The following is a 19548-nucleotide window of genomic DNA, read 5'->3' on the forward strand; positions in this document are numbered from 1 at the left end:
GCTGTGGGACCACCACCCCCTCCAGCCCCTCCTGGACTGGGCCGTCGCCTTCCTGCAGCAGCGACTCTCGGCCTGGATCCAGCGCCGGGGCTGGGTGAGCCGGGGGGGGGTGTATGCAGGGGAGGGGGGGGGGGCATGTGGGGCTGCCCCCCCCCTTGCTGACCCTCCCTCTCTCCTCACAGGGCTCCATCCTCACCTACAGCCCCCCCCAGCCGAGCCAGGAGCTCTGTGCTCGGGGGACCCCCGAGAAGTAACGGCTGGGGGCTGGTTTCTGAGGGGGGGGGGGGGCACCCCATTCCCCCCCCCCCCTCCAATTTCTGAAGGGCAGGGGCAGAATAACTTATTTATTTTTCTGGCAGATTCGCTTTCTTATAGAATATTTGTAATTTTAAGGGATATTTTTGATAATCTGGACACCGCCAGACAATAAAACGGGACGATAAACACCCAAAACCCCGATTTCTACAAATAATTAATTTATTTTTTTTTTGGTCTCCCGACTCTTTCAGCGCAGATTTTGTAATAAAAAGAGGAAAAAAAGCAAAAAAAATTACCCTGAGCCAGCGCCTCTGGGGGGGTCAGTTCCTCTTTTTACAGCCTGTGGGGCTGAATCAGCTCCTTTACCCCCCCCCCCCCCCCCCCCCCCCCCCAAATAACCTCCGTTCATTATTAAACTTTTAATTGCAGCTTCACCAACTGGGTCAGGACCGGGACTGCCCCCCCCCCACTCATTGCCCAGGCTTGGGGGGGGTCCTCGCCCCCCCTCCTCACCCAGGGACACCCCCCACACACACACCCTGCAGGATGGTTGTGGATGGTTGTGCCCCCCCCCCCCCCCCTCCCTCGCCCTAGGAAGGATTTGGGGGACCCTTGAGCTGCCTGGGGGGGGGGGTGTGACATGTGCTCAGACCCCCCCTCTCCCCCCCCCTGCCCAGTCATGCTGACTCGGCCCGTGTGACAAACAGGGACAAGGGCCAAGGCCACCCCCGCCCCGCCCGGCGCCTGGCCCCTTCCGGGGGGGGGGGGACACACACACAGGGACAATGTCCCTTCCCCAGCTATGGGGGGGGGGGGAGGGATGCTTGGATCCATTTTGGGGGGGAGGGAGGGGGGGGGCGCTGGCTCAGCCCCCGACACCCGCGTCCCTTTGTCCCCGCCCCCAGGCGAGCGGATAAAACCCCCCCGCGGGGTCTGTGCGGGCAGAGCCGCGTTCTCGCTTCAACAGTGCTTGAACGGAACCGGCCCGCTCCCGGCCCCCCGCCCGCCCGCCTGTCCGTCCATCCATCCATCCATCCATCCGTCCGTCCGTCCATCCATCCGTCCGTCCGTCCGTCCGTCCGTCCGTCCATCCATCCATCCATCCGTCCGTCCGTCCGTCCGTCCGTCCGTCCCGCCATGGACTCCCAGATCCGCCAGAATTATCACCGCGACTGCGAGGCCGCCGTTAACCGCCTGGCCAACATGGAGCTGCACGCCTCCTACGTCTACCTCTCCATGGTAGGGCCGGCGCGGGGGGGCTCTGGGACACCCCCTCTTTGTACCCTGGGATCCCTCTTTGCACCCTGAGACCCCTCTTTGCACCCTGGGACCCCCCCCTCTTTGCACCCTGGGACCCATCCTTTGTGTCCTGGGACACCCCCCCTTGTGTCCCGAGACCCCCCCCCTTTGTACCCAGAGACCCCTCTTTGTGCACTGGGACCCCCCCAGCTTGCATCCCGGGACCCCCCTTTTCACCCAGGGACCTCCTCTTGCACCCTGGGACCCCCCCTTGCACCCAGGAACCCCCCTTGCATCCCGGGACCCCCTTTTGCACCCTGAGACCCCTCTTTGCACCCTTGGACCCCCCATTGCACCCAGGGATCCCCCTTTGCACCCCGAGACCCCTTTTTGAACCCTGGGACCCCCCCTGGCACCCTGAGACGCCCCTCTTTACACCCCGGGACCCCCCTTTGCACCCTGAGATCCCTCTTTACACCCAGGGACCCCCCCTTTGCACCCTGAGACCCCTCTTTACACACTGGGACCCCCCCTTTGCACCCTGAGACCCCTCTTTACACACTGGGAACCCCCCCTTTACACCCAGGGACCCCCCCTTTGCACCTCAGGGACCCCCCCTTTTCACCCTGCGACCCCCCCCTTTTCACCCCGCGACCCCTTCCTCACACCCTGAGACACCCCCCCAGCACCCCACGCTGCACCCTGGCCCCCCCCAGATCCACCCCCCCCCGAGCCGGTTGTTACTGGTTTCACTGGGGGCCCAGCGCCGCCTGCGAGAGCGAGATAAGGGGCTGACCAGCAGGGAGGGCTCAGGGCGGGGGGGTCCCCGCAGGAACTGGGGATCTGGGAGGGTGAGTTGGGGTGTCCCCCCCCCCACTTTCTACACTTATCTCCCCCCCCTCAGGGGTTTTACTTCGAGCGGGACGACGTGGCGCTGCCGCGCCTGGGCCGCTTCTTCCTGGCGCAGTCGCACGAGGAGCGGGAACACGCCGAGGGGCTCCTGCGCCTCCAGACACGCCGCGGCGGCCGCGTCCTGCTGCACGACGTCAAGGTGGGGGGGGCCGAAGTGTGTTTGGCCCGGGGGGGGGCTCAGATTATGTGTTGGGGGGGGTCACGCACCCACCCACCCCATGGCTGCATTTAGGGTACGTGCGGGTGGCACGACGCTGTTGGGGGGGGGGTTGAACGGTCAGTGTGGGCGCGGATGGGCTGTGGGGTCGGGGGGTGATGGTTCACGGGGTGACTCTCCCTGTGTGTGTCTGTGTGTGTCGTCACCCCCCCCCCCCCCCCCCCCGCGTGTCCCCCCCCCCGCCAGAAGCCGGAGCGGGACGCCTGGGGCTCGGCGCTGGAGGCGGTGGAGGCGGCGCTGCAGCTCGAGAAGTCGGTGAACCAGGCGCTGCTGGACCTGCACCGCTTGGCTTCCGAGAAAGGGGACCCCCACGTGAGTCACCGGCCACCCCCCTGCGTGGAGGGGGGGCCCCCCAATTTCTACACCCCCCCCCCCCCACCCTTCCCATCCCTTGGGCACTGCTGCTGCGCTTAAGGATCCTCATCCCCATCCCTCACCCCCCCCCGGCGTCTCTGATCTCACCCCTGTCCCCCCCCTTGGCCATTTCCAGCTATTTTGGGGAGTCTGCGCAGCCTGAGGCCCCCCCCCGACCCCCCCCCAAGGCCCCCCACCCCCTTTCCCTGCTGCCTCCCCCCTCCCCATCCTTCACCCCCCCGGCGTCTCTGATCTCACCCCTGTCCCCCCCCTTGGCCATTTCCAGCTATTCTGGGGAGTCTGCGCAGCCTGAGGCCCCCCCCGACCCCCCCGACCCCCCGCCCTGAGGGCCCCCCCAGCCCCTTCTCCCCCCAGACACCCCCCCCACGCTGACCCCCTTCTCCCCGCAGCTCTGTGACTTCCTCGAGTCCCACTACCTGGACGAGCAGGTCAAGGCCATCAAGGCGCTGGGGGATCACATCACCAACCTGCGGCGCCTCACCGGGCCGGGGGGGGCCGAGGGGCCTGGGGGGGCCCCGAGCGGCCTCGGCGAGTACCTCTTCGACCGCCTCAGCCTGGAGGAACGGAGCTGAACGGAACGGCCCCCCCCCGGGCCTCCCCCTCCCAGCATTCCCCTTCCCCAGACCCTGTAACCCCCCCCCCGCCCCATCCAAGGGGGCTTTGCCTGTTGGGGGGTGTCCCCCCCCCAGCACGACTCCACTAAAGGGTCTGTCCTCGCCTTCTGTGTCCTTTGATCACCCCCCACGTCCCCCCCTACGCGTGGACACCTTTTTTATGGGGGGACGGGGCACCTGTTACCCCCCCCCCCCTAATCCCAGCCATGGGGGCAACCTCTGGGTGACAGTGGGTGCTGGGATGGACGGACAGAAGACGGGGGGGGGGACGGGGGCCACTCTCCGTCACCCAGCACCCCTGGGAAAGCAGAAGAAGGTGCCCGGCAGCCGCGTGTCGCCGTGCGCAGCCATTTTGTTTTGCCTCGTTCCGGCCCTTTCTCGCCTCGGCGCCTTCACGCCGACTCAGAGCTCCGCGGTACAAAACATCGAAGCCGGGGGAGAGCTGGATTTCCACCAGCGCCGGGTTGCTGCCTGAAAAGGGCGTGCAGGAGATGGGAGGGGTCTCCAGGGAAGAGTTAGAGGGGTCTCGACGCGAGGAAGCGGGGGTTAAAATGTCTGAAGGAGGCGAATCGGGCAGCCGGAGGCGCTGAGCCGCCCGCCCGACCCCGCGGCACAACGGGGGCTGCCCCCCACAATAACGGCGTCACGATGGAGCCGCTGATGAACGTTTCGTTTTCCCTCGGCCCGTGTCTCCCCACTTTGAGGTTTATTTAAGGAGTTTGACGACGCAACTGCAAGGGAGTGTGTGTGCGTGTGGGGGGGTGCAGCCTCCCAAACCGTCCCGCGTCGGATGTTTTTTTAGACGAACCCAGAGGCTTGGCCGGGAGGTTTGCCCAGACACCCGCAAGCTCTGAGACAGGCGTGGGACATTTTCAGCCTCTCCCGGGCACAAATCGCCTTCCAGTCCCTTCCCTCCTGCCGTTGGGGTGGAATCTCGGTGAAACGGGCGGTTGATAAATGGGCTCCCCCGTGTCTGCTGCCGGGCTGGGGTCGCGGCGCCGGCCCTGTCCGCCCCGGGGAGCAGTTGCCACCTTGGGACAGTAGAAAGGGACCGGGCGGAATTTCTGCTGCGGGGAAATGGCCAGAAAGGGGGAAATCGGGCGATAACGGGGCCCGGTTGAAAATTCCGTGGTAGTCGCACGTGCGCGGTGACATGGCGGGAAGGGGCGTCCAGCGCTGCCAACAGGGGGCGCTGTTGCTCGGAGGCTGCGCGTGCTCCAGCAGGCTCCGAGGCTGATTTCACAGATCCCAGAATCCTCCGGGTTGGAAACGGCCTCCAAGCTCCTCCTGTGCCACCATGAACCCAACACTGACCATTCCCAACTCTACAATGTCCCCAAAGTCCCCACAATGTCACAGATCCCAGAATCCTCTCGGTTGGAAAAGCCCATGAAGATTCTTCAGTCCAACCATGAACCCAACACCGACCGTTTCCAACTCCCCAGTGTCCCCCCAGTGTCCCAGAATCCCAGAATCAGGTTGGAAAAGCCCTTGCAGCTCTTCCAGTGCCACCATGACCCTCCCCCTGACCGTTCCCAACTCCCCCAGATCCCTCAGCGCTGGCTCAGCCCAACTCTTCAACCCCCCCAGGGATCCCGGGGACTCCCCCCTGCCCTGGGCAGCCCATTCCAACGCCCAACAGCCCCTTCTGCACAGAAATCCTTCCTCAGAGCCAGCCTGACCCTGCCCTGGGCAGCTTGAGGCCATTCCCTCGGGGCCTGGCGCTGGGGCCTTGGCTCCAGAGACTCATCCCCCCTCTCTGCCCCCTCCTGGCAGGGAGTTGCAGAGGGCCAGGAGGTCTCCCCTCAGCCTCCTCTGCTCCAGACTGAACCCCCCCAGTTCCCTCGGTCACTCCCCAGCAGACCTGCCCCTTCAGAGAAAGTCTCAAAAGAAAGAGTGGGGAAATCTGCTCTAAATATTGAAGAACCATCAAAGTTACAGCTTTTGCCCTACTTGAGTATTTCACCCACCCTGAATCCCCAGGAATTTTTGGGTTTGAATATTTTTTGAGAAGTGGTACATAATTACAAAACACACACAAGAGTCGATATTTTTCAAAACCCTCTCTTGACCGCGTGAGCGCTTATTAAGGAACAGTAAAGGAACACAATTTCCTAAGCAAGAGCATCACAAAAACCCAAATCCTCCAAATTTGCCTAAAAATATTCAGGCCTGAAGGTTACTTTCCTTTCAAATTACCTTCATGCGAACCGCGACACATGCCGCTGTGAACAGTATCGGTGCAGCAATTCTGACCATGTTCATGATCTTGTCCTTGATGTCACTGGATTCCTTCTCCAGCTTCTTGGCCACGTTTTTCAGGCGGCTGGCTTTGTCATGGGAACCATCCCTGAGCAACGCGTCCACCTCCTGGGAGGACAGTCGGGGTGTCAGCGAGAATCCCAGAATCATCCCGGTTGGAAAAGCCCTTGCAGCTCCTCCAGCCCCACCATGACCCTCCCCCTGACCCTTCCCAACTGCCCCAGATCCCTCAGCGCTGGCTCAGCCCGACTCTTCAACCCCCCCAGGGATCCCGGGGACTCCCCCCTGCCCTGGGCAGCCCATTCCAACGCCCAACAGCCCCTTCTGCACAGAAATCCTTCCTCAGAGCCAGCCTGACCCTGCCCTGGGCAGCTTGAGGCCATTCCCTCGGGGCCTGGCGCTGGGGCCTTGGCTCCAGAGACTCATCCCCCCTCTCTGCCCCCTCCTGGCAGGGAGTTGCAGAGGGCCAGGAGGTCTCCCCTCAGCCTCCTCTTCTCCAGACTGAACCCCCCCAGTTCCCCCAGCCGCTCCCCAGCAGACCTGTGCTCCAGACCCTGCCCCAGCTCCGTTGCCCTTCTCTGGCCACGCTCGAGTCATTCAATGGCCTTTTTGGGGTGAGGGGCCCAAAACTGAACCCAGGAATCGAGGGGTGGCCTCCCCAGTGCCGAGCCCAGGGCTCAGATCCCTTCCCTGTCCCTGCTGGCCACGCCAGGGCTGACACAAGCCAGGATGCCATTGCCCTCCTTGGCCCCCTGGGCACACTCTGGCTCATTCTCACCCCCCCCAGTCCCTCTCTGACTGGCAGCTCTCCAGCCACCCCTCCCCAGGCCTGTAGCCCTGCTGGGGGTTGTTGTGGCCCAAGGGCAGCCCCCGGCATTTGCCCCCAGTGAAACTCCCCCAGTGGGGCTGAGCCCAGCGCTCCAGCCTGGCCGGATCCCTCTGCAGAGCCTCCCCACCCTCGAGCCCATCAACACCCCCACCCAACCGGGTGTCGTCTGCAAACTGACTGTGGGGGCCCTCGCTCCCCTCGTCCAGATCGTCAATCGAGGTGTTGAAGTGAGGGCACGGTGCGAGCAGCCAGAAGGGCAAAGCGCCAAGGAGCAGTAGGAGGGACCCTGCTGGGACCCCTTTGCCGCTCCTGCCCGTTGGCCACATCTTGGCCCCTGCGCTCTCCCGCTCGGTACCTTTAGTTTATGTTCGATCATCCTCTTGTACTCCATCTGCTTCTGCTCACAGTGTTCCTCCAGCTTCTTCCTCAGGAGAGCTATGTGCGCTTTGGAGCTGCGTGAGCGGTCCTGCTCCTTCTGCTTCTCTTCGGCCTCCTTCTTCTTCTGGACCTTGCTCTCGCGCTCCGCTCTCTCCTGCTGCTCTTGCTTACCTGGGGATGGAGAAACAGCGGGTGTTGCAAAGGTGGGTGCTGAGCCCAGGGAGTACCGTTGTCCCCCTCCATCAGAATCCCAGAATCATCCCGGTTGGAAAAGCCCTTGAAGCTCCTCCAGCCCCACCATGACCCTCCCCCTGACCCTTCCCAACTCCCCCAGATCCCTCAGCGCTGGCTCAGCCCGACTCTTCAACCCCCCCAGGGATCCCGGGGACTCCCCCCCTGCCCTGGGCAGCCCATTCCAACGCCCAACAGCCCCTTCTGCACAGAAATCCTGCTTGGCTTTCTCTAGGCAGTGGCATTTCTCCAGCCCAGAAGTTACGTTTCAGCTCCTTGTCCTTCTCTGTCAGGGCGAGGTCTGTGCTGAGGATGCTTTTGGCCAGAGACTTTTTGCTTTCGAGGAACTCATGCAGGACAGCATCAGCCTGTAGGACCATGGGTAGAAGAGGAGTCACGGGGAGAATCAGCAGCTGGGAGGAAGCAGATTTTTGGGGGGAAGGGGACGGGCCATGGAGCCTCTCTACTTGAGGGCGAGCTGCTCTTTTTCCTACCATCACCCCCTTGCCGGGCAGTTCCTGATATTTCTCCACCAATTCCTTCTGGTCCTCTCTGAAAAGCTGGTAGCCCCCTGACATGCTGTAGGTGCCATTGTTGATTCGCCTCTTCATGGCTTGGGAGAGGTCCCTGAGAGCAGCCTCGCACTTGTCGCGCGACGCCTGATCGTTGTCTGCGCAGAACTTCTCCTTGATGGCCTCTACCTGGCGCTGCCCGGAACAGACACGGAGCGAAGGCGTCAGCCTGGGCCGAGCTGCATCCCCCGCTCTCATGCGAGGCAAAAATCAAGCCAGGGCACCGTTGGAACTGGAATCTGCAGTTTGTGGGGTGACCGGCTGGGAGTTGGCAGATGGGGAGGGCGTTCTGCCCCCGCGGACACCTCCGGACCGAGGAGCAGGGGGCGTGCTGGGAACCACGGGCTTCACAAATCACAGGGGCGAGAATTAGAGAATCACAGAATATCCAGAGGTGTGGAAGGAGCAGAAGCTCCTTCTGGGCGTTGCCAGCACTTTGTGGAAGCTCTTGGAGGGCCCAGCCGTGGAGAGCAGAGCCAAAGTGTCCCCAGCACCCACGGTGGCTGCAGCCTGTGTGCTGGGAAGAGGGTCAGGGGGAAGGAGGTGGGGGTAGAGGAGTTGCCGAATTCCTCTGCTTTGCTGGAAATAGCAGCAGAATGGGAGTGAGGAGCTCGGGGAGGCGACAGGCTTCCAGCCAGGACAGAGACACATCTGGGCTGCAGCAGGCCAGGGGCCAGGGCTGAGCGTCAGCCCCGCTGCAGCACAATTTCTGAACCCAGGGAGAAGAGGGAGCGGAGTCTGCAGAGGGTGAGAGCAGACGCTGGGACTGACTCTCCTCTGGAGGGGGCACAGGAGGTGCCCCAGGACCGTGTCCCAAAGCTCAGGGCATGGTGGTGTCTCTGGGGGAATCCCAGAATCAGGTTGGAAAAGCCCCTGAAGCTCCTCCAGCCCCACCACAAACCTCCCCCTGACCCTTCCCAACTGCCCCAGATCCCTCAGCGCTGGCTCAGCCCGACTCTTCAACCCCCCCAGGGATCCCGGGGACTCCCCCCTGCCCTGGGCAGCCCATTCCAACGCCCAACAGCCCCTTCTGCACAGAAATCCTTCCTCAGAGCCAGCCTGACCCTGCCCTGGGCAGCTTGAGGCCATTCCCTCGGGGCCTGGCGCTGGGGCCTTGGCTCCAGAGACTCATCCCCCCTCTCTGCCCCCTCCTGGCAGGGAGTTGCAGAGGGCCAGGAGGTCTCCCCTCAGCCTCCTCTGCTCCAGACTGAACCCCCCCAGTTCCCCCAGCCCCTCCTCAGCAAATCCTGGCTGGGCACCACCTACCACGAGTTCCATCTGGGAAGTGGTGATGTCTTCTTTGAACGCCCGCGCCATGAACAGCTCCAGCATCTCTTGCTCGCACTGTTTGTGCAGCTCCAGTAGCTCCCGAACCGTCTCCGTCGGCAGCTTCACCCGCTGCTCCATCAGGTCCCGGTACAACGCCACAGCCTCTTCCACCGCTGCCACGTTCACTGTCTCTGCCAGGGTGAGCACCGTGCTCTCCAGGCACGGCACGGCCCCGCGCCGGATGGTGCCCACGTAGGTCTCTGCCAGTCGCCCCAGCACTGCCGAGGAGGACCAAGGATGACAAAGCTCAGGCCCTGGGTCCTGCCACGTCCCCGCTGCCTCCCTGCCAGACTCCTCCTGAATTTCTTTTCCTAACTCTTTCCCACCCAACCTGCAGCCTCCAGAAGCTCCAAATCCAGAGGCAGGGACCAGAAAAATGTCTCCCTTTCCCCACCTGCATTATTGGATCCTTCCCCAGACACAGCGCCAACAGCTTCCTAAAATATTAAACCCCAAATTCCTGGGGATTGGGGTGGGTGAAATAATCGAGTGGGGCAGAAGCTGTTATCTCGATGGTTCCTCGATATTTAGAGCAGGTTCCCCCGCTCTTTCCTTTGACCACCCAACGCTCTGCGCGACACTACTCACAGTTCCCTGTTATGACGTAGCCACCAGGAATGGTCTTAAGCGGAGAATTTTTCCAGACGTAGCTGCAAAATTTCTCCAACTGCTGCTGGAATTCAGGATCGATTTTATCGTCCTGAAGCTCCTCCAAGTGCACCAGGTCCCTCTTGTGGGCCGGTTGGTCAAAAACGAAACATTTGCGTTCTGGAAAGTACCGGCGGATGCATTCCCGGGTCTGGTTGTAGTGTTGGACCTCGGGGCTGTTACCTGTGGGGTAAAAGGAGGTGGAGCAAGTTCCCCGGGCTTGGGCTGTTGTTGACTTACCCAGTTGGGTGGGAGTGTTGATGGGCTCGAGGGTGGGGAGGCTCTGCAGAGGGATCCGGCCAGGCTGGAGCGCTGGGCTCAGCCCAACTGGGGGAGTTTCACTGGGGGCAAATGCCGGGGGCTGCCCTTGGGCCACAACAACCCCCAGCAGGGCTACAGGCCTGGGGAGGAGTGGCTGGAGAGCTGCCGGTCAGAGAGGGACTGGGGGGGGTGAGAATGAGCCAGAGTGTGCCCGGGGGGCCAAGGAGGGCAATGGCATCCTGGCTTGTGTCAGCCCTGGCGTGGCCAGCAGGGACAGGGAAGGGATCTGAGCCCTGGGCTCGGCACTGGGGAGGCCGCCCCTTGATTCCTGGGTTCAGTTTTGGGCCCCTCACCCCAAAAAGGCCATTGAATGACTCGAGCGTGGCCAGAGAAGGGCAACGGAGCTGGGGCAGGGTCTGGAGCACAGGTCTGCTGGGGAGCGGCTGGGGGAACTGGGGGGGTTCAGTCTGGAGAAGAGGAGGCTGAGGGGAGACCTCCTGGCCCTCTGCAACTCCCTGCCAGGAGGGGGCAGAGAGGGGGGATGAGTCTCTGGAGCCAAGGCCCCAGCGCCAGGCCCCGAGGGAATGGCCTCAAGCTGCCCAGGGCAGGGTCAGGCTGGCTCTGAGGAAGGATTTCTGTGCAGAAGGGGCTGTTGGGCGTTGGAATGGGCTGCCCAGGGCAGGGGGGAGTCCCCGGGATCCCTGGGGGGGTTGAAGAGTCGGGCTGAGCCAGCGCTGAGGGATCTGGGGGAGTTGGGAAGGGTCAGGGGGAGGTTCGTGGTGGCACTGAAGGAGCTTCAAGGGCTTTTCCAACCGGGATGATCCTGGGATTCGTTGTGATCCTGTGAAATGCTGCCGTGCCCGGGGCTGGACGTCTCCAGCACCACAGCACCGTTCCCTTACCAGCCTTCAGCCTCAGCCCGTTCTGCAGGTAGTCATCCGCAGAGATTTCCTTCCCATCCAACTCCAGCTGCAGTGTGAAATCCCTCACAACCCAGATGAAAGTTGGGAAGAAGGAGACAAATTTTTCTGAATCCTCCACTTCATCTTGGCTCGTCTGGGGTGCTTCTTTCAACTTGATGTGGTCAGAGAGCTTCACCACATAGCTAGGGAGCGGGCTAAGGAAACGGGGCCCTCGGCTCTGAACGCGGGGGCAACGCCACCCCCCGACCGCTCCGAGCTTCAGCGGGGAGCGAGGAGACTCCGGAGGGACAGGGAACAGCCTGGAACCACCAGAAGGAGGAGGGGAAAAAAAAAACAAAAAACCTCATCCCTGAGGTCCACAATGTGGGACTCCTTAGGACTCAAAGGAAATCACTGGGCGCCACTGGAAAGGTCCCGCAGCTGAGGAAGGGGGGGATTTGTCGAGCCCTCGCCCACCACACCGGGAGAGGAGGGGCACCCCTGGGGCTGCTCCCCCCGCAAGGATACTGCAGCTGCTCCATGGCTGCCTGGTCGATGGTGCCTTTGCTGTTGTAGATGACGGTGCTGGCGAGCAGCATGGCCAACACGAAGATCCACGTGTCGTTCTTGGTGTCGCCCTGGAACCACAAATTTTTCCCCGAAAGAGTGGTCAGAGAGTGAAACAGGCTGCCCAGGGAGGGGGGGGGAGTCCCCATCCCTGGGGGGGTTTCAGGGCCGTTGGGATGAGCTGTGGGGGGATGTGGGGTAAGGGAGAACTTTGTAGAGTCGGGCTGAGGGTGGGACTCGATGATCCCGAGGGGCTTTTCCAACCGGAAGGATTCTGGGATTCTGTTCTGTGAACAACCCTTGGCTCTTGGCGACAAGACTCCTGAAGTCTGAGCAAACCCCAGACCCCCAGGCCGCAGCAAGTCCAGTTTTTGGGAAGACCCACGCCCGTGCCATCACCCTGGCTTTCTGCAGCCAGGCTTATCCTCAACCCTCCACACTCAGAGTCCCACAGACCTCTGAGAGCGCTCCCCGAGCTCCTCACTCCTATTCTGTTGCTCCTTTCCAGCAAAGCCGAGGAATTTGGCAACTCCTCTACCCCCACCTCCTTCCCCCTGGCCTCTGGCTCTTCCCAGCACACAGGCTGCAGCCACCGTGGGTGCTGGGGACGCTTTGGCTCTGCTCTCCACGGCTGGGCCCTCCAAGAGCTTCCACAAAGTGCTGGCAACACCCAAAAGGAGTTTCCGCTCCTTCCACACCTTCTCCACGTCGCCCAGCCCTTCAGTGTCCAGCAGCACCAGCGTGTGTCCAGTCTGGCAGGGGTGAGGGAGACACCACATCCAGATGCCTTTGGTGTGGCACTGCACGCTGGAGCCCAGCGAGAAACCTGCGGAGAGGACACGAGGGTCTCAACCGTGTGCAAGACGGAGCAGGAGAACCCCCTCCGGGGCTGGGCTCACCTCACCTTTCCTCTGCCCAGCCAGCCTGTTCATGATGTAGGACTTGCCGGTGCGGTACGGCCCCGTGATGGCCACCACCACCACGGGCTGGGTGATCTTCGAGAGCACCCGCAGGGCTTCCAGCTGGACCACCAGCCCCTCCGTCGGGCGGTTCTCGATGAGGCAGACGGGCGCCGGCATGGGGAGCTTAGAGGCCATCGCTGAGGGTGGACGCAGCCTGCAGGGACGGCGAGACGGGGGGTTAACAAGTCCGCAGTGCAAACGGGGGCAGTCATTATCGACCTACTTCATTTTCCCAAGAAAATCATGGTTTACACCAAATTCCTTCCGCCACACCACCGCTTTTTTGAGCCTCGCCAGTCGCGCAGAGCGTTGCCGGCCCGGCCCTGGCTGCCTCGCAGCAGATGTAGCTCCGTTTCAGAAAGCCCAGTGAGCTGGTGCTCTGAGTTACGTCCTGAGCGACAATTTGAAGTTTGTTGAGGGGTTTAATTGCACCAAAACGAGTGCGGGACGCAGCGATGGCCACGGGCAGGGCTCTGGACCCGCAGGAGTGACTGGAGACTCACACCAGCACCAGGGAGAGGAGGGGTTAGGGGAGAAAATTGAAGCTTCTTATGAATTTCTTCATTAATTTTTTACGGATGACCCCATCAAACCCCGCCCCTGCACCTCTCACTTTGTCCTCGCAAAGCTCCCACCTGCCCTTCCCTCCTCTCGGGAGCGGTGGGTGTTCCCCTCCCCTCCCTGCCTGTCCTTTTGCCCCGAGGGTGACACGGCCAGTGGCAGGGGGGGCTTCACCCAGCCACCCCCCGGACACGGAGGCAGCACAACATCTCACAAGCCCCGTCCTCTTCCAGGAACATCCAGGGGATCGGCCCTGGGGGGCGAGGGGTGACCCTCCGGTCACGGCACTTCCAGCACAGCGGGGAGGAGAGGAAAGGTTGGGGCATCGGGTCCAAGCTTAGGCGAGTCTTAACTTGCACACAAAGCCTGGGGGGGGTTGAACACAGGCTCCCAACCACCCATTCCCCCTGCTCCATCCCAGAGCACCTTCGGACCTCGTCCTCCTCCCACCCGCCGCGGTCCCTGTCGCTTGCCGGGGTCAGAAGGAGTCACAGAATCATCCGGGTTGGAAAAGCCCTTGAGGACGGTCAGTGTTGGGTTCATGGTTGGACTGGGGGAGCTTCAACTCCCCAGTGGCCCCAGTGTCCCCCCAGTGTCCCAGAATCCCAGACTCAGGTTGGAAAAGCCCTTGAAGCTCTTCCAGTGCCACCGTGAACCCAACACCGACCGTTCCCAGCTCCTCAACGTCCCCAGTGTCCCAGAATCCTCTTGGTTGGAAAAGCCCTTGAGGACGGTCAGTGTTGGGTTCATGGTTGGACTGGGGGAGCTTCAACTCCCCAATGTCCCCAGTGTCCCCCCAGTGTCCCAGAATCCCAGACTCAGGTTGGAAAAGCCCTTGAAGCTCTTCCAGTGCCACCATGAACCCAACACCGACCGTTCCCAACTCCCCAGTGTCCCCCCCATCCCAGAATCAGGTTGGAAAAGCCTTGAAGCTCCTCCAGCCCCACCATGACCCTCCCCCTGACCGTCCCCAACTCCCCCCGATCCCGCAGCGCTGGGTCCCCCCCAGTCACTCCGCAGCCCCAGCACCCAGAGCCGCTTCCACAGGGTGCGGAGAAGGAATTAGAGGGGAAGAAACTCACCGTCAGCTTCGTCACCAGCCCGGGACTTCAAGAGCTTTGCTGCGCCTGAGTCCTGCCCTGCCTTTTTGTTGTGCCCTCACAACCCCCCCTGCTGCTTTCCTCCTATTCGAGCTATTCCGGGAAATCACACCATGTTGGTGAACGCAAGTCTGAGTCACGTACTGCTAGGAGGAGGAAAACCTCATCTGGAAATAAAGCCTGTGCCTTGGCCCCGGCCAGCAGTTGAACATTAAACTCGGGGGAGGCGACATGGGGTGGAATAAAGACAAGAACAATAAATCAAGCGATCCATAAACAGACGTCCAGCACCTCTCAGTGGCCCAGCTGGTATTTCAGAGCTACACCCACCTCGGGAGATAACCCTTGTCCCTCAACCTTGCGTTTTATTGCTGAGCAGGATGGTATCGACCCTGGGCGGGTGCTGAGATACTGGAACCAGTTGCCCAGAGGAGCTGCGGATGCCGCAGAGAGGTTGGGGCCGGCTCGTCTTTGGGCCCGCTCAAGGTCGGGTTGGGTGGGACTTGGAGCAACCTGACCTAACGCCCAATGTCCCTGCGTGGTCTTGGAAGATCCTGGTTGGGTCCCGACCTCTTGGCCCCCCCCAGCCTGCTCGCCGTGGGGGCAGAGCGGGGAAGCAGCCGCCCGATCGTTCGGGTGTTACCAAACTGGTTTCTAGCACCATCGAAGTGAACTCTGTCCCGGGCACACGCACTGGACTGCAGTTCCCCCCCCCCATTCCTACACCCCCAATGTGACCCCCACCTCTCCCCTGTCCCCCCCCCGCAGCACCAACTCCCCTCTTTCCTCTTCTCCTGCCCCCACGGACCCATGCGGGGCTGGCTGAGCCAGAATTAACGCCCTCGTGGTACTTTTGGGGGTACCAAGGGTCTTTCCAACATTTCCCCGCGCCCCCTGCCCCATCCAAGGGGGCTTTGCCTGTTGGGGTGTGTCCCCCCCCCAGCACAACTCCCCTACAGGGTTTGTCCTCACCTTCTGTGTCCTCCGATCATCCCCCACGGCCCCCCCTACCCGCTGCTCTGGCTTGGGGCAGGAGGGGTTGAGACTTTTTTTTATGGGGGGACGGGGCACTTGTTGCCCCCCCCCCCCCAATCCCAGCCATGGGGGCAACCTCTGGGGTGACAGTGGGTGCTGGGATGGACAGACAGAAGACGGGGGGGGGGACGGGGGCCACTCTCCGTCACCCAGCACCCCTGGGAAAGCAGAAGAAGGTGCCCGGCAGCCGCGTGTCGCCGTGCGCAGCCATTTTGTTTTGCCTCGTTCCGGCCCTTTCTCGCCTCGGCGCCTTCACGCCGACTCAGAGCTCCGCGGTACAAAACATCGAAGCCGGGGGAGAGCTGGATTTCCACCAGCGCCGGGTTGCTGCCTGAAAAGGGCGTGCAGGAGATGGGAGGGGTCTCCAGGGAAGAGTTAGAGGGGTCTCGACGCGAGGAAGCGGGGGTTAAAATGTCTGAAGGAGGCGAATCGGGCAGCCGGAGGCGCTGAGCCGCCCGCCCGACCCCGCGGGTCACAATTTCCTGAGCAAGAGCATCACAAACCCCCAAATCCTCCCAATTTGCCTAAAATTAGTTAGGCCTAAAGGTTACTTTCCTTCCAAACTACCTGCCCTGCCAAATTCCTTCGGCTTTAGGACTGGTTCTAACATGAAAGCGATAGAGAGCGCGGGGCAAGTGACCGTGAAGGTCATTTCCAAGCTCTACGGCAAAAGTCTTGCGGGAAGAGCTTTGAGAACGTCACGGCGTTGTCCGTGGGGACACCACACACCTCTCCTACGTCGTTACTACGGCGATTATAAAGAAAATCTTCATGGTCTTCAAAGGGGCATCATGACAAATGCCAGGACTAACAGTATGGGCGCCGCTTTTTTGGATCCAGTCCATGATCTTGCTCATGAGGTTGCTGGATTTGTCATGGGAACCATCCCTGAGCAACGCAGACACCTCCTGGGAGGACAGTCGGGGTGTCAGCGAGAATCAGAGAATCCCAGAATCATCCAGGTTGGAAAAGGCCTTCGGCCTTTTCCAACCTGGATGATTCTGGGATTCTGTGACGTTGGGGGGCCACTGGGGAGTTGAAGCTCCCCCAGTCCAACCATGAACCCAACACTGACCGTCCTCAAGGGCTTTTCCAACCAAGAGGATTCTGGGACACTGGGGGGACACTTGGGGACGTTGAGGAGCTGGGAACGATCGGTGTTGGGTTCATGGTTGGGCTGGAGGAGCTTTAAGGGCTTTTCCAACCAAGAGGATTCTGGGACACTGGGGGGACACTTGGGGACGTTGAGCTGGGAACAGTTGGTGTTGGGTTCATGGTTGGGCTGGAGGAGCTTCAAGGCCTTTTCCAACCAAGAGGATTCTGGGACACTGGGGGGACACTGGGGACACTGGGGAGTTGAAGCTCCCCCAGTCCAACCATGAACCCAACACTGACCGTCCTCAAGGGCTTTTCCAACCAAGAGGATTTTGGGACACTGGGGGGACACTTGGGGACGTTGAGGAGCTGGGAACGGTCGGTGTCGGGTTCATGGTGGCACTGGAGGAGCTTCGAGGCCGTTTCCAACCCGGAGGATTCTGCGATTCCGTGCCCCAAACCTGTGGGATTTTCACACAAAACTCACTCTCAAGCTTTGGAAATCTTCAAGAAAAGCCAGGCCTGGCCGCGCTGCTCCTCCTCGGGTGACAGCGTCACCGCCAGGCCCCCAGCGGCGTCGGGTCCTCCTTTACCAGGGGTCAGATCCCTCCCCCGGCCCTGGTGGCCACGCTACCGCTGACACAAGCCAAGATGCCACCGGCCTTCGTGGCCACCGGGACACGCCGTTGGCTCATCCCCAATCAATCACCCCCCGCAGGCCCCTCTCTGATTGGCAGCTCCCCCAGCCCATAGCGCTGCCGGGGGGTTGTTGTAGCCCAAGCGCAAAACCCAACATTTGGCCTTGTTGAACCTCCTCCAGTTAGGCTTAGCCCAGCGCTCCGGCCTGGCCAGATCCCTCCGCGGAGCCGATCGAGGAGGCCCCCACCCAACCGAAAAACGGTCCAAGTGCGGGAGGGGGGTCGTTGCCGCGGGACGAGCGCGTCGAGGACGGCGCCGGAAGAGCCTAAGTCGGGGTGGTGCCACCTCCTAGGCCACGCCTAAGGCCCCGCCGCAGGCAGCGCAGAGCTCCCGGGGTCTCAAGGCTCAGAGACTTAAGCCTTAATTTAGAAAAAACTCACCCAAAACCACACGACGGTGAGGGGGCGGGGTGTGGGCGGGGTTAGATCTGGCTTTTTGTGTCCCTTTTCTCGGGGTACGGGGCGAGGACCCCGCTCCCCCCCCCTCCCTCCCCAAGGAGGTTCCTCGGCTCGTGGGAGAGTTGGAGAAGGTTTAGGCCAGCGAGTTGGGGGCACGAAACATCTCCGAGACATCGGTGGCCACTTGTAGGGCCTCGTGCTCCACCCCCACCCCTCGGTGGCCACCCAGATCGCGCCGGTGACCAGTGAAAAAGCGGATTTGGGGGCCTTTAGGCCAACGGGCTTCGGCCTCGCTATCCCCAGGGGTGGCCGGAGCTTCTGACTGAGCTCTCCGGGCCTGGGCTTAGTGCTCTGCCTGGTTTAGGACACACTGAGCTTCTCACAGAGCTGGGCCTATCAGTCCAGGCCCAGCTTAGTGGGTGAGTCTTGGAAGGTGCCTCCGGCGCCCGAAGGGATGGATTTTGGGGTGAGTCCCCCCGCTTTCTGCCCGCCCCCGCCAAATGGAGATGACCCTGGGGCTAAGAGGGAGGTGGAGCTGGGCTCAGCCTCCACACACAGCCAGGGGTAGGCCTGGCTTAACCCCAGGGCTGTGGGGAGAAGGTCCCATGTGGCTTCTTGGCTTCATGGACCTCCAGGCCTAACCCTAAACCAGGCCCTAAACCTAGAACTAACCTCAGCCTAGACCCTAAACCTAGAACTAACCCAAACCCTAAACCTAGCCCTAACCCTAATGGCTTCATGGATCTCTGGCCCTAACCACAACCCAAACTCTAAACCTCGTCCTAACCCAAATCCAAACCCTAAACCTAGACCTAGTCCTAACCCAAACCCTAAACCTAGTCCTAACCCAAATCCAAACCTTAAACCTAGACCTAGTCCTAACCCAAACTCTAAAACTTGACCTAACCATAAAGGCTTCCTGGATCTCCAGCCCTAACCCCAACCTAAACTCTAAAACTAGTTCTAAGGCTAACCCAAAATTTAATTTTAACCCTAACCCTAGCTCTAAACCAAACTCTAACACCAAACCCGAACCTTAAACATAACCCAAATCCAAAATCTAACCCCTAAACCTCAATTTACCCCTAAACCTCACCTACACCCTAACCCTAACCCTAATCCTAATGTTACTCCTAACCTTAATCCAACACTACACCCGAACCCAAACCCTAATTAACCCTAACTCTAACCCCTAAAACCAACCTCGAACGCTAAACCTGACCCTAGTGCCAGGCCAAGCCTAACCCCAACCCCAGTCCTAACCGTGACCCTGATCCCAAAACCCACCCCAGGCACTCACACTAGTCCTAACCCCAAGCCTAACTCTACACCTCAGCCTAACGCTAAGTCCCACCAGGCCCCTGACCCCCTAACCCCCCCCTAAGCCTAATCCTGACCCCCACTAGGACCGACTGTAGCACAGCCCCCCCCCCCCTTCCCCCAGGCCTCCGGGCTGTCCCCAAACCCTCGTGCAAATGCCGTGGGGGGAGGCACACGCGTGTGCAAATGTCCCCCCCCTCCCCGGGTCCCCACGTTCACACCCCGCCTGGCCCCGGGGGTGGGGTGTGAGAGGTGTGGGTGTGCAAAGGGGTGTGCGAGGAGGGGGTGAGTGTGCAAGGCCGGGAGGAGCCGTGTGAGGGGGTGTGCAGGGCTGGGGGTGCACAAGAGGGCGCGAGGGGTGTGCAAGGGGTGTGTGGGGGGGGCGTGAGTGTGCAAGGGCTGGTTAGAGGCACGTGATGGGTGTGCAAGCGCAGGAAGGGCCGTGCAAGGGGGTGTTAGAGGCTGTAGTTGTGCGAGGGGGTGTGCAAGGCTGGAAAGATGTGTGCAAGGGGTGTGTGACACTGTGGGTGGGCAACAGGATGTGAGGGGGTGTGCAAGGGGGTGTGTGAGGCCGGGAAGAGCTGTGCAAGGGGGTGTGCAAGGCTGGGGGTGTGCAAGGCCAGGAAGATCTGTGTGAGGGCTGTGAGAGGCTGTAGTTGTGTGAGGGGGTGTGCAAGGTTGGAAAGAGGTGTGCAAGGGGGTGTGCAAAGGGGGTGTGCAAAGGGGGTGTAAGACTGTGAGTGTGCAGAGGGGTGTGCAAGGCCGGGAAGATCCACGTGAGGGA

The 19548-nt window shown here is 61.5% G+C and overlaps 2 protein-coding genes and 1 long non-coding RNA gene across 4 annotated transcripts; 2 read left to right on the forward strand and 1 right to left on the reverse strand.

Moving 5' to 3' along the window:
* Positions 1 to 870, forward strand: LOC141972218 (uncharacterized). The gene is made up of 3 exons (XR_012635356.1): positions 1 to 94; positions 183 to 577; positions 688 to 870. It is a non-coding gene; the product is annotated as an uncharacterized LOC141972218 (long non-coding RNA).
* A 274-nt stretch (positions 871 to 1144) lies between these two features.
* Positions 1145 to 3719, forward strand: LOC141972208 (ferritin, higher subunit-like). The gene is made up of 4 exons (XM_074930066.1): positions 1145 to 1497; positions 2402 to 2548; positions 2813 to 2938; positions 3391 to 3719. The coding sequence occupies exons 1-4, from the start codon at positions 1396 to 1398 to the stop codon at positions 3571 to 3573; spliced, it is 558 nt and encodes a 185-aa protein (XP_074786167.1). The 5' UTR covers positions 1145 to 1395; the 3' UTR covers positions 3574 to 3719.
* Positions 3720 to 5683: 1964 nt separating this feature from the next.
* On the reverse strand, positions 5684 to 14425 carry LOC141972171 (guanylate-binding protein 7-like). Of its 2 annotated transcripts, XM_074930004.1 has the most exons (11): positions 14200 to 14425; positions 12499 to 12710; positions 12293 to 12420; positions 11556 to 11665; positions 11028 to 11230; positions 9805 to 10047; positions 9154 to 9434; positions 7810 to 8022; positions 7581 to 7683; positions 7062 to 7255; positions 5684 to 5985 (listed from the first exon to the last, which is right to left on the reverse strand). In XM_074930004.1, exons 2-11 carry the CDS (start codon positions 12689 to 12691, stop codon positions 5806 to 5808), a joined length of 1848 nt encoding a protein of 615 aa, XP_074786105.1. In that variant the 5' UTR covers positions 12692 to 12710; positions 14200 to 14425; the 3' UTR covers positions 5684 to 5805. The 2 variants fall into 2 exon arrangements, with proteins under 2 accessions (XP_074786105.1, XP_074786104.1); XM_074930003.1 differs by lacking the exon at positions 14200 to 14425 and having other exon boundaries at positions 12499 to 13174.
* Between the last annotated feature and the right edge of the window lie 5123 nt (positions 14426 to 19548).

The sequence above is a fragment of the Athene noctua genome, chromosome 31 (genome assembly GCF_965140245.1).
Source record: "Athene noctua chromosome 31, bAthNoc1.hap1.1, whole genome shotgun sequence".
Lineage (NCBI taxonomy): Eukaryota > Metazoa > Chordata > Aves > Strigiformes > Strigidae > Athene > Athene noctua.

Excerpts from the sequence above, each read along its gene's own strand:
- LOC141972208 (XM_074930066.1), top strand. The coding sequence starts at position 1,396 with ATGGACTCCCAGATCCGCCAGAATTATCACCGCGACTGCGAGGCCGCC. Across the intron at positions 1,498-2,401 it reads CCTACGTCTACCTCTCCATG|GGGTTTTACTTCGAGCGGGA; the intron begins GTAGGGCCGGCG and ends CCCCCCCCTCAG. Across the intron at positions 2,549-2,812 it reads TCCTGCTGCACGACGTCAAG|AAGCCGGAGCGGGACGCCTG; the intron begins GTGGGGGGGGCC and ends CCCCCCCGCCAG.
- LOC141972171 (XM_074930004.1), bottom strand. The coding sequence starts at position 12,691 with ATGGCCTCTAAGCTCCCCATGCCGGCGCCCGTCTGCCTCATCGAGAAC. Across the intron at positions 12,421-12,498 it reads GCTGGCTGGGCAGAGGAAAG|GTTTCTCGCTGGGCTCCAGC; the intron begins GTGAGGTGAGCC and ends TCCTCTCCGCAG. Across the intron at positions 11,231-11,555 it reads GCAGCCATGGAGCAGCTGCA|CTATGTGGTGAAGCTCTCTG; the intron begins GTATCCTTGCGG and ends CCCGCTCCCTAG.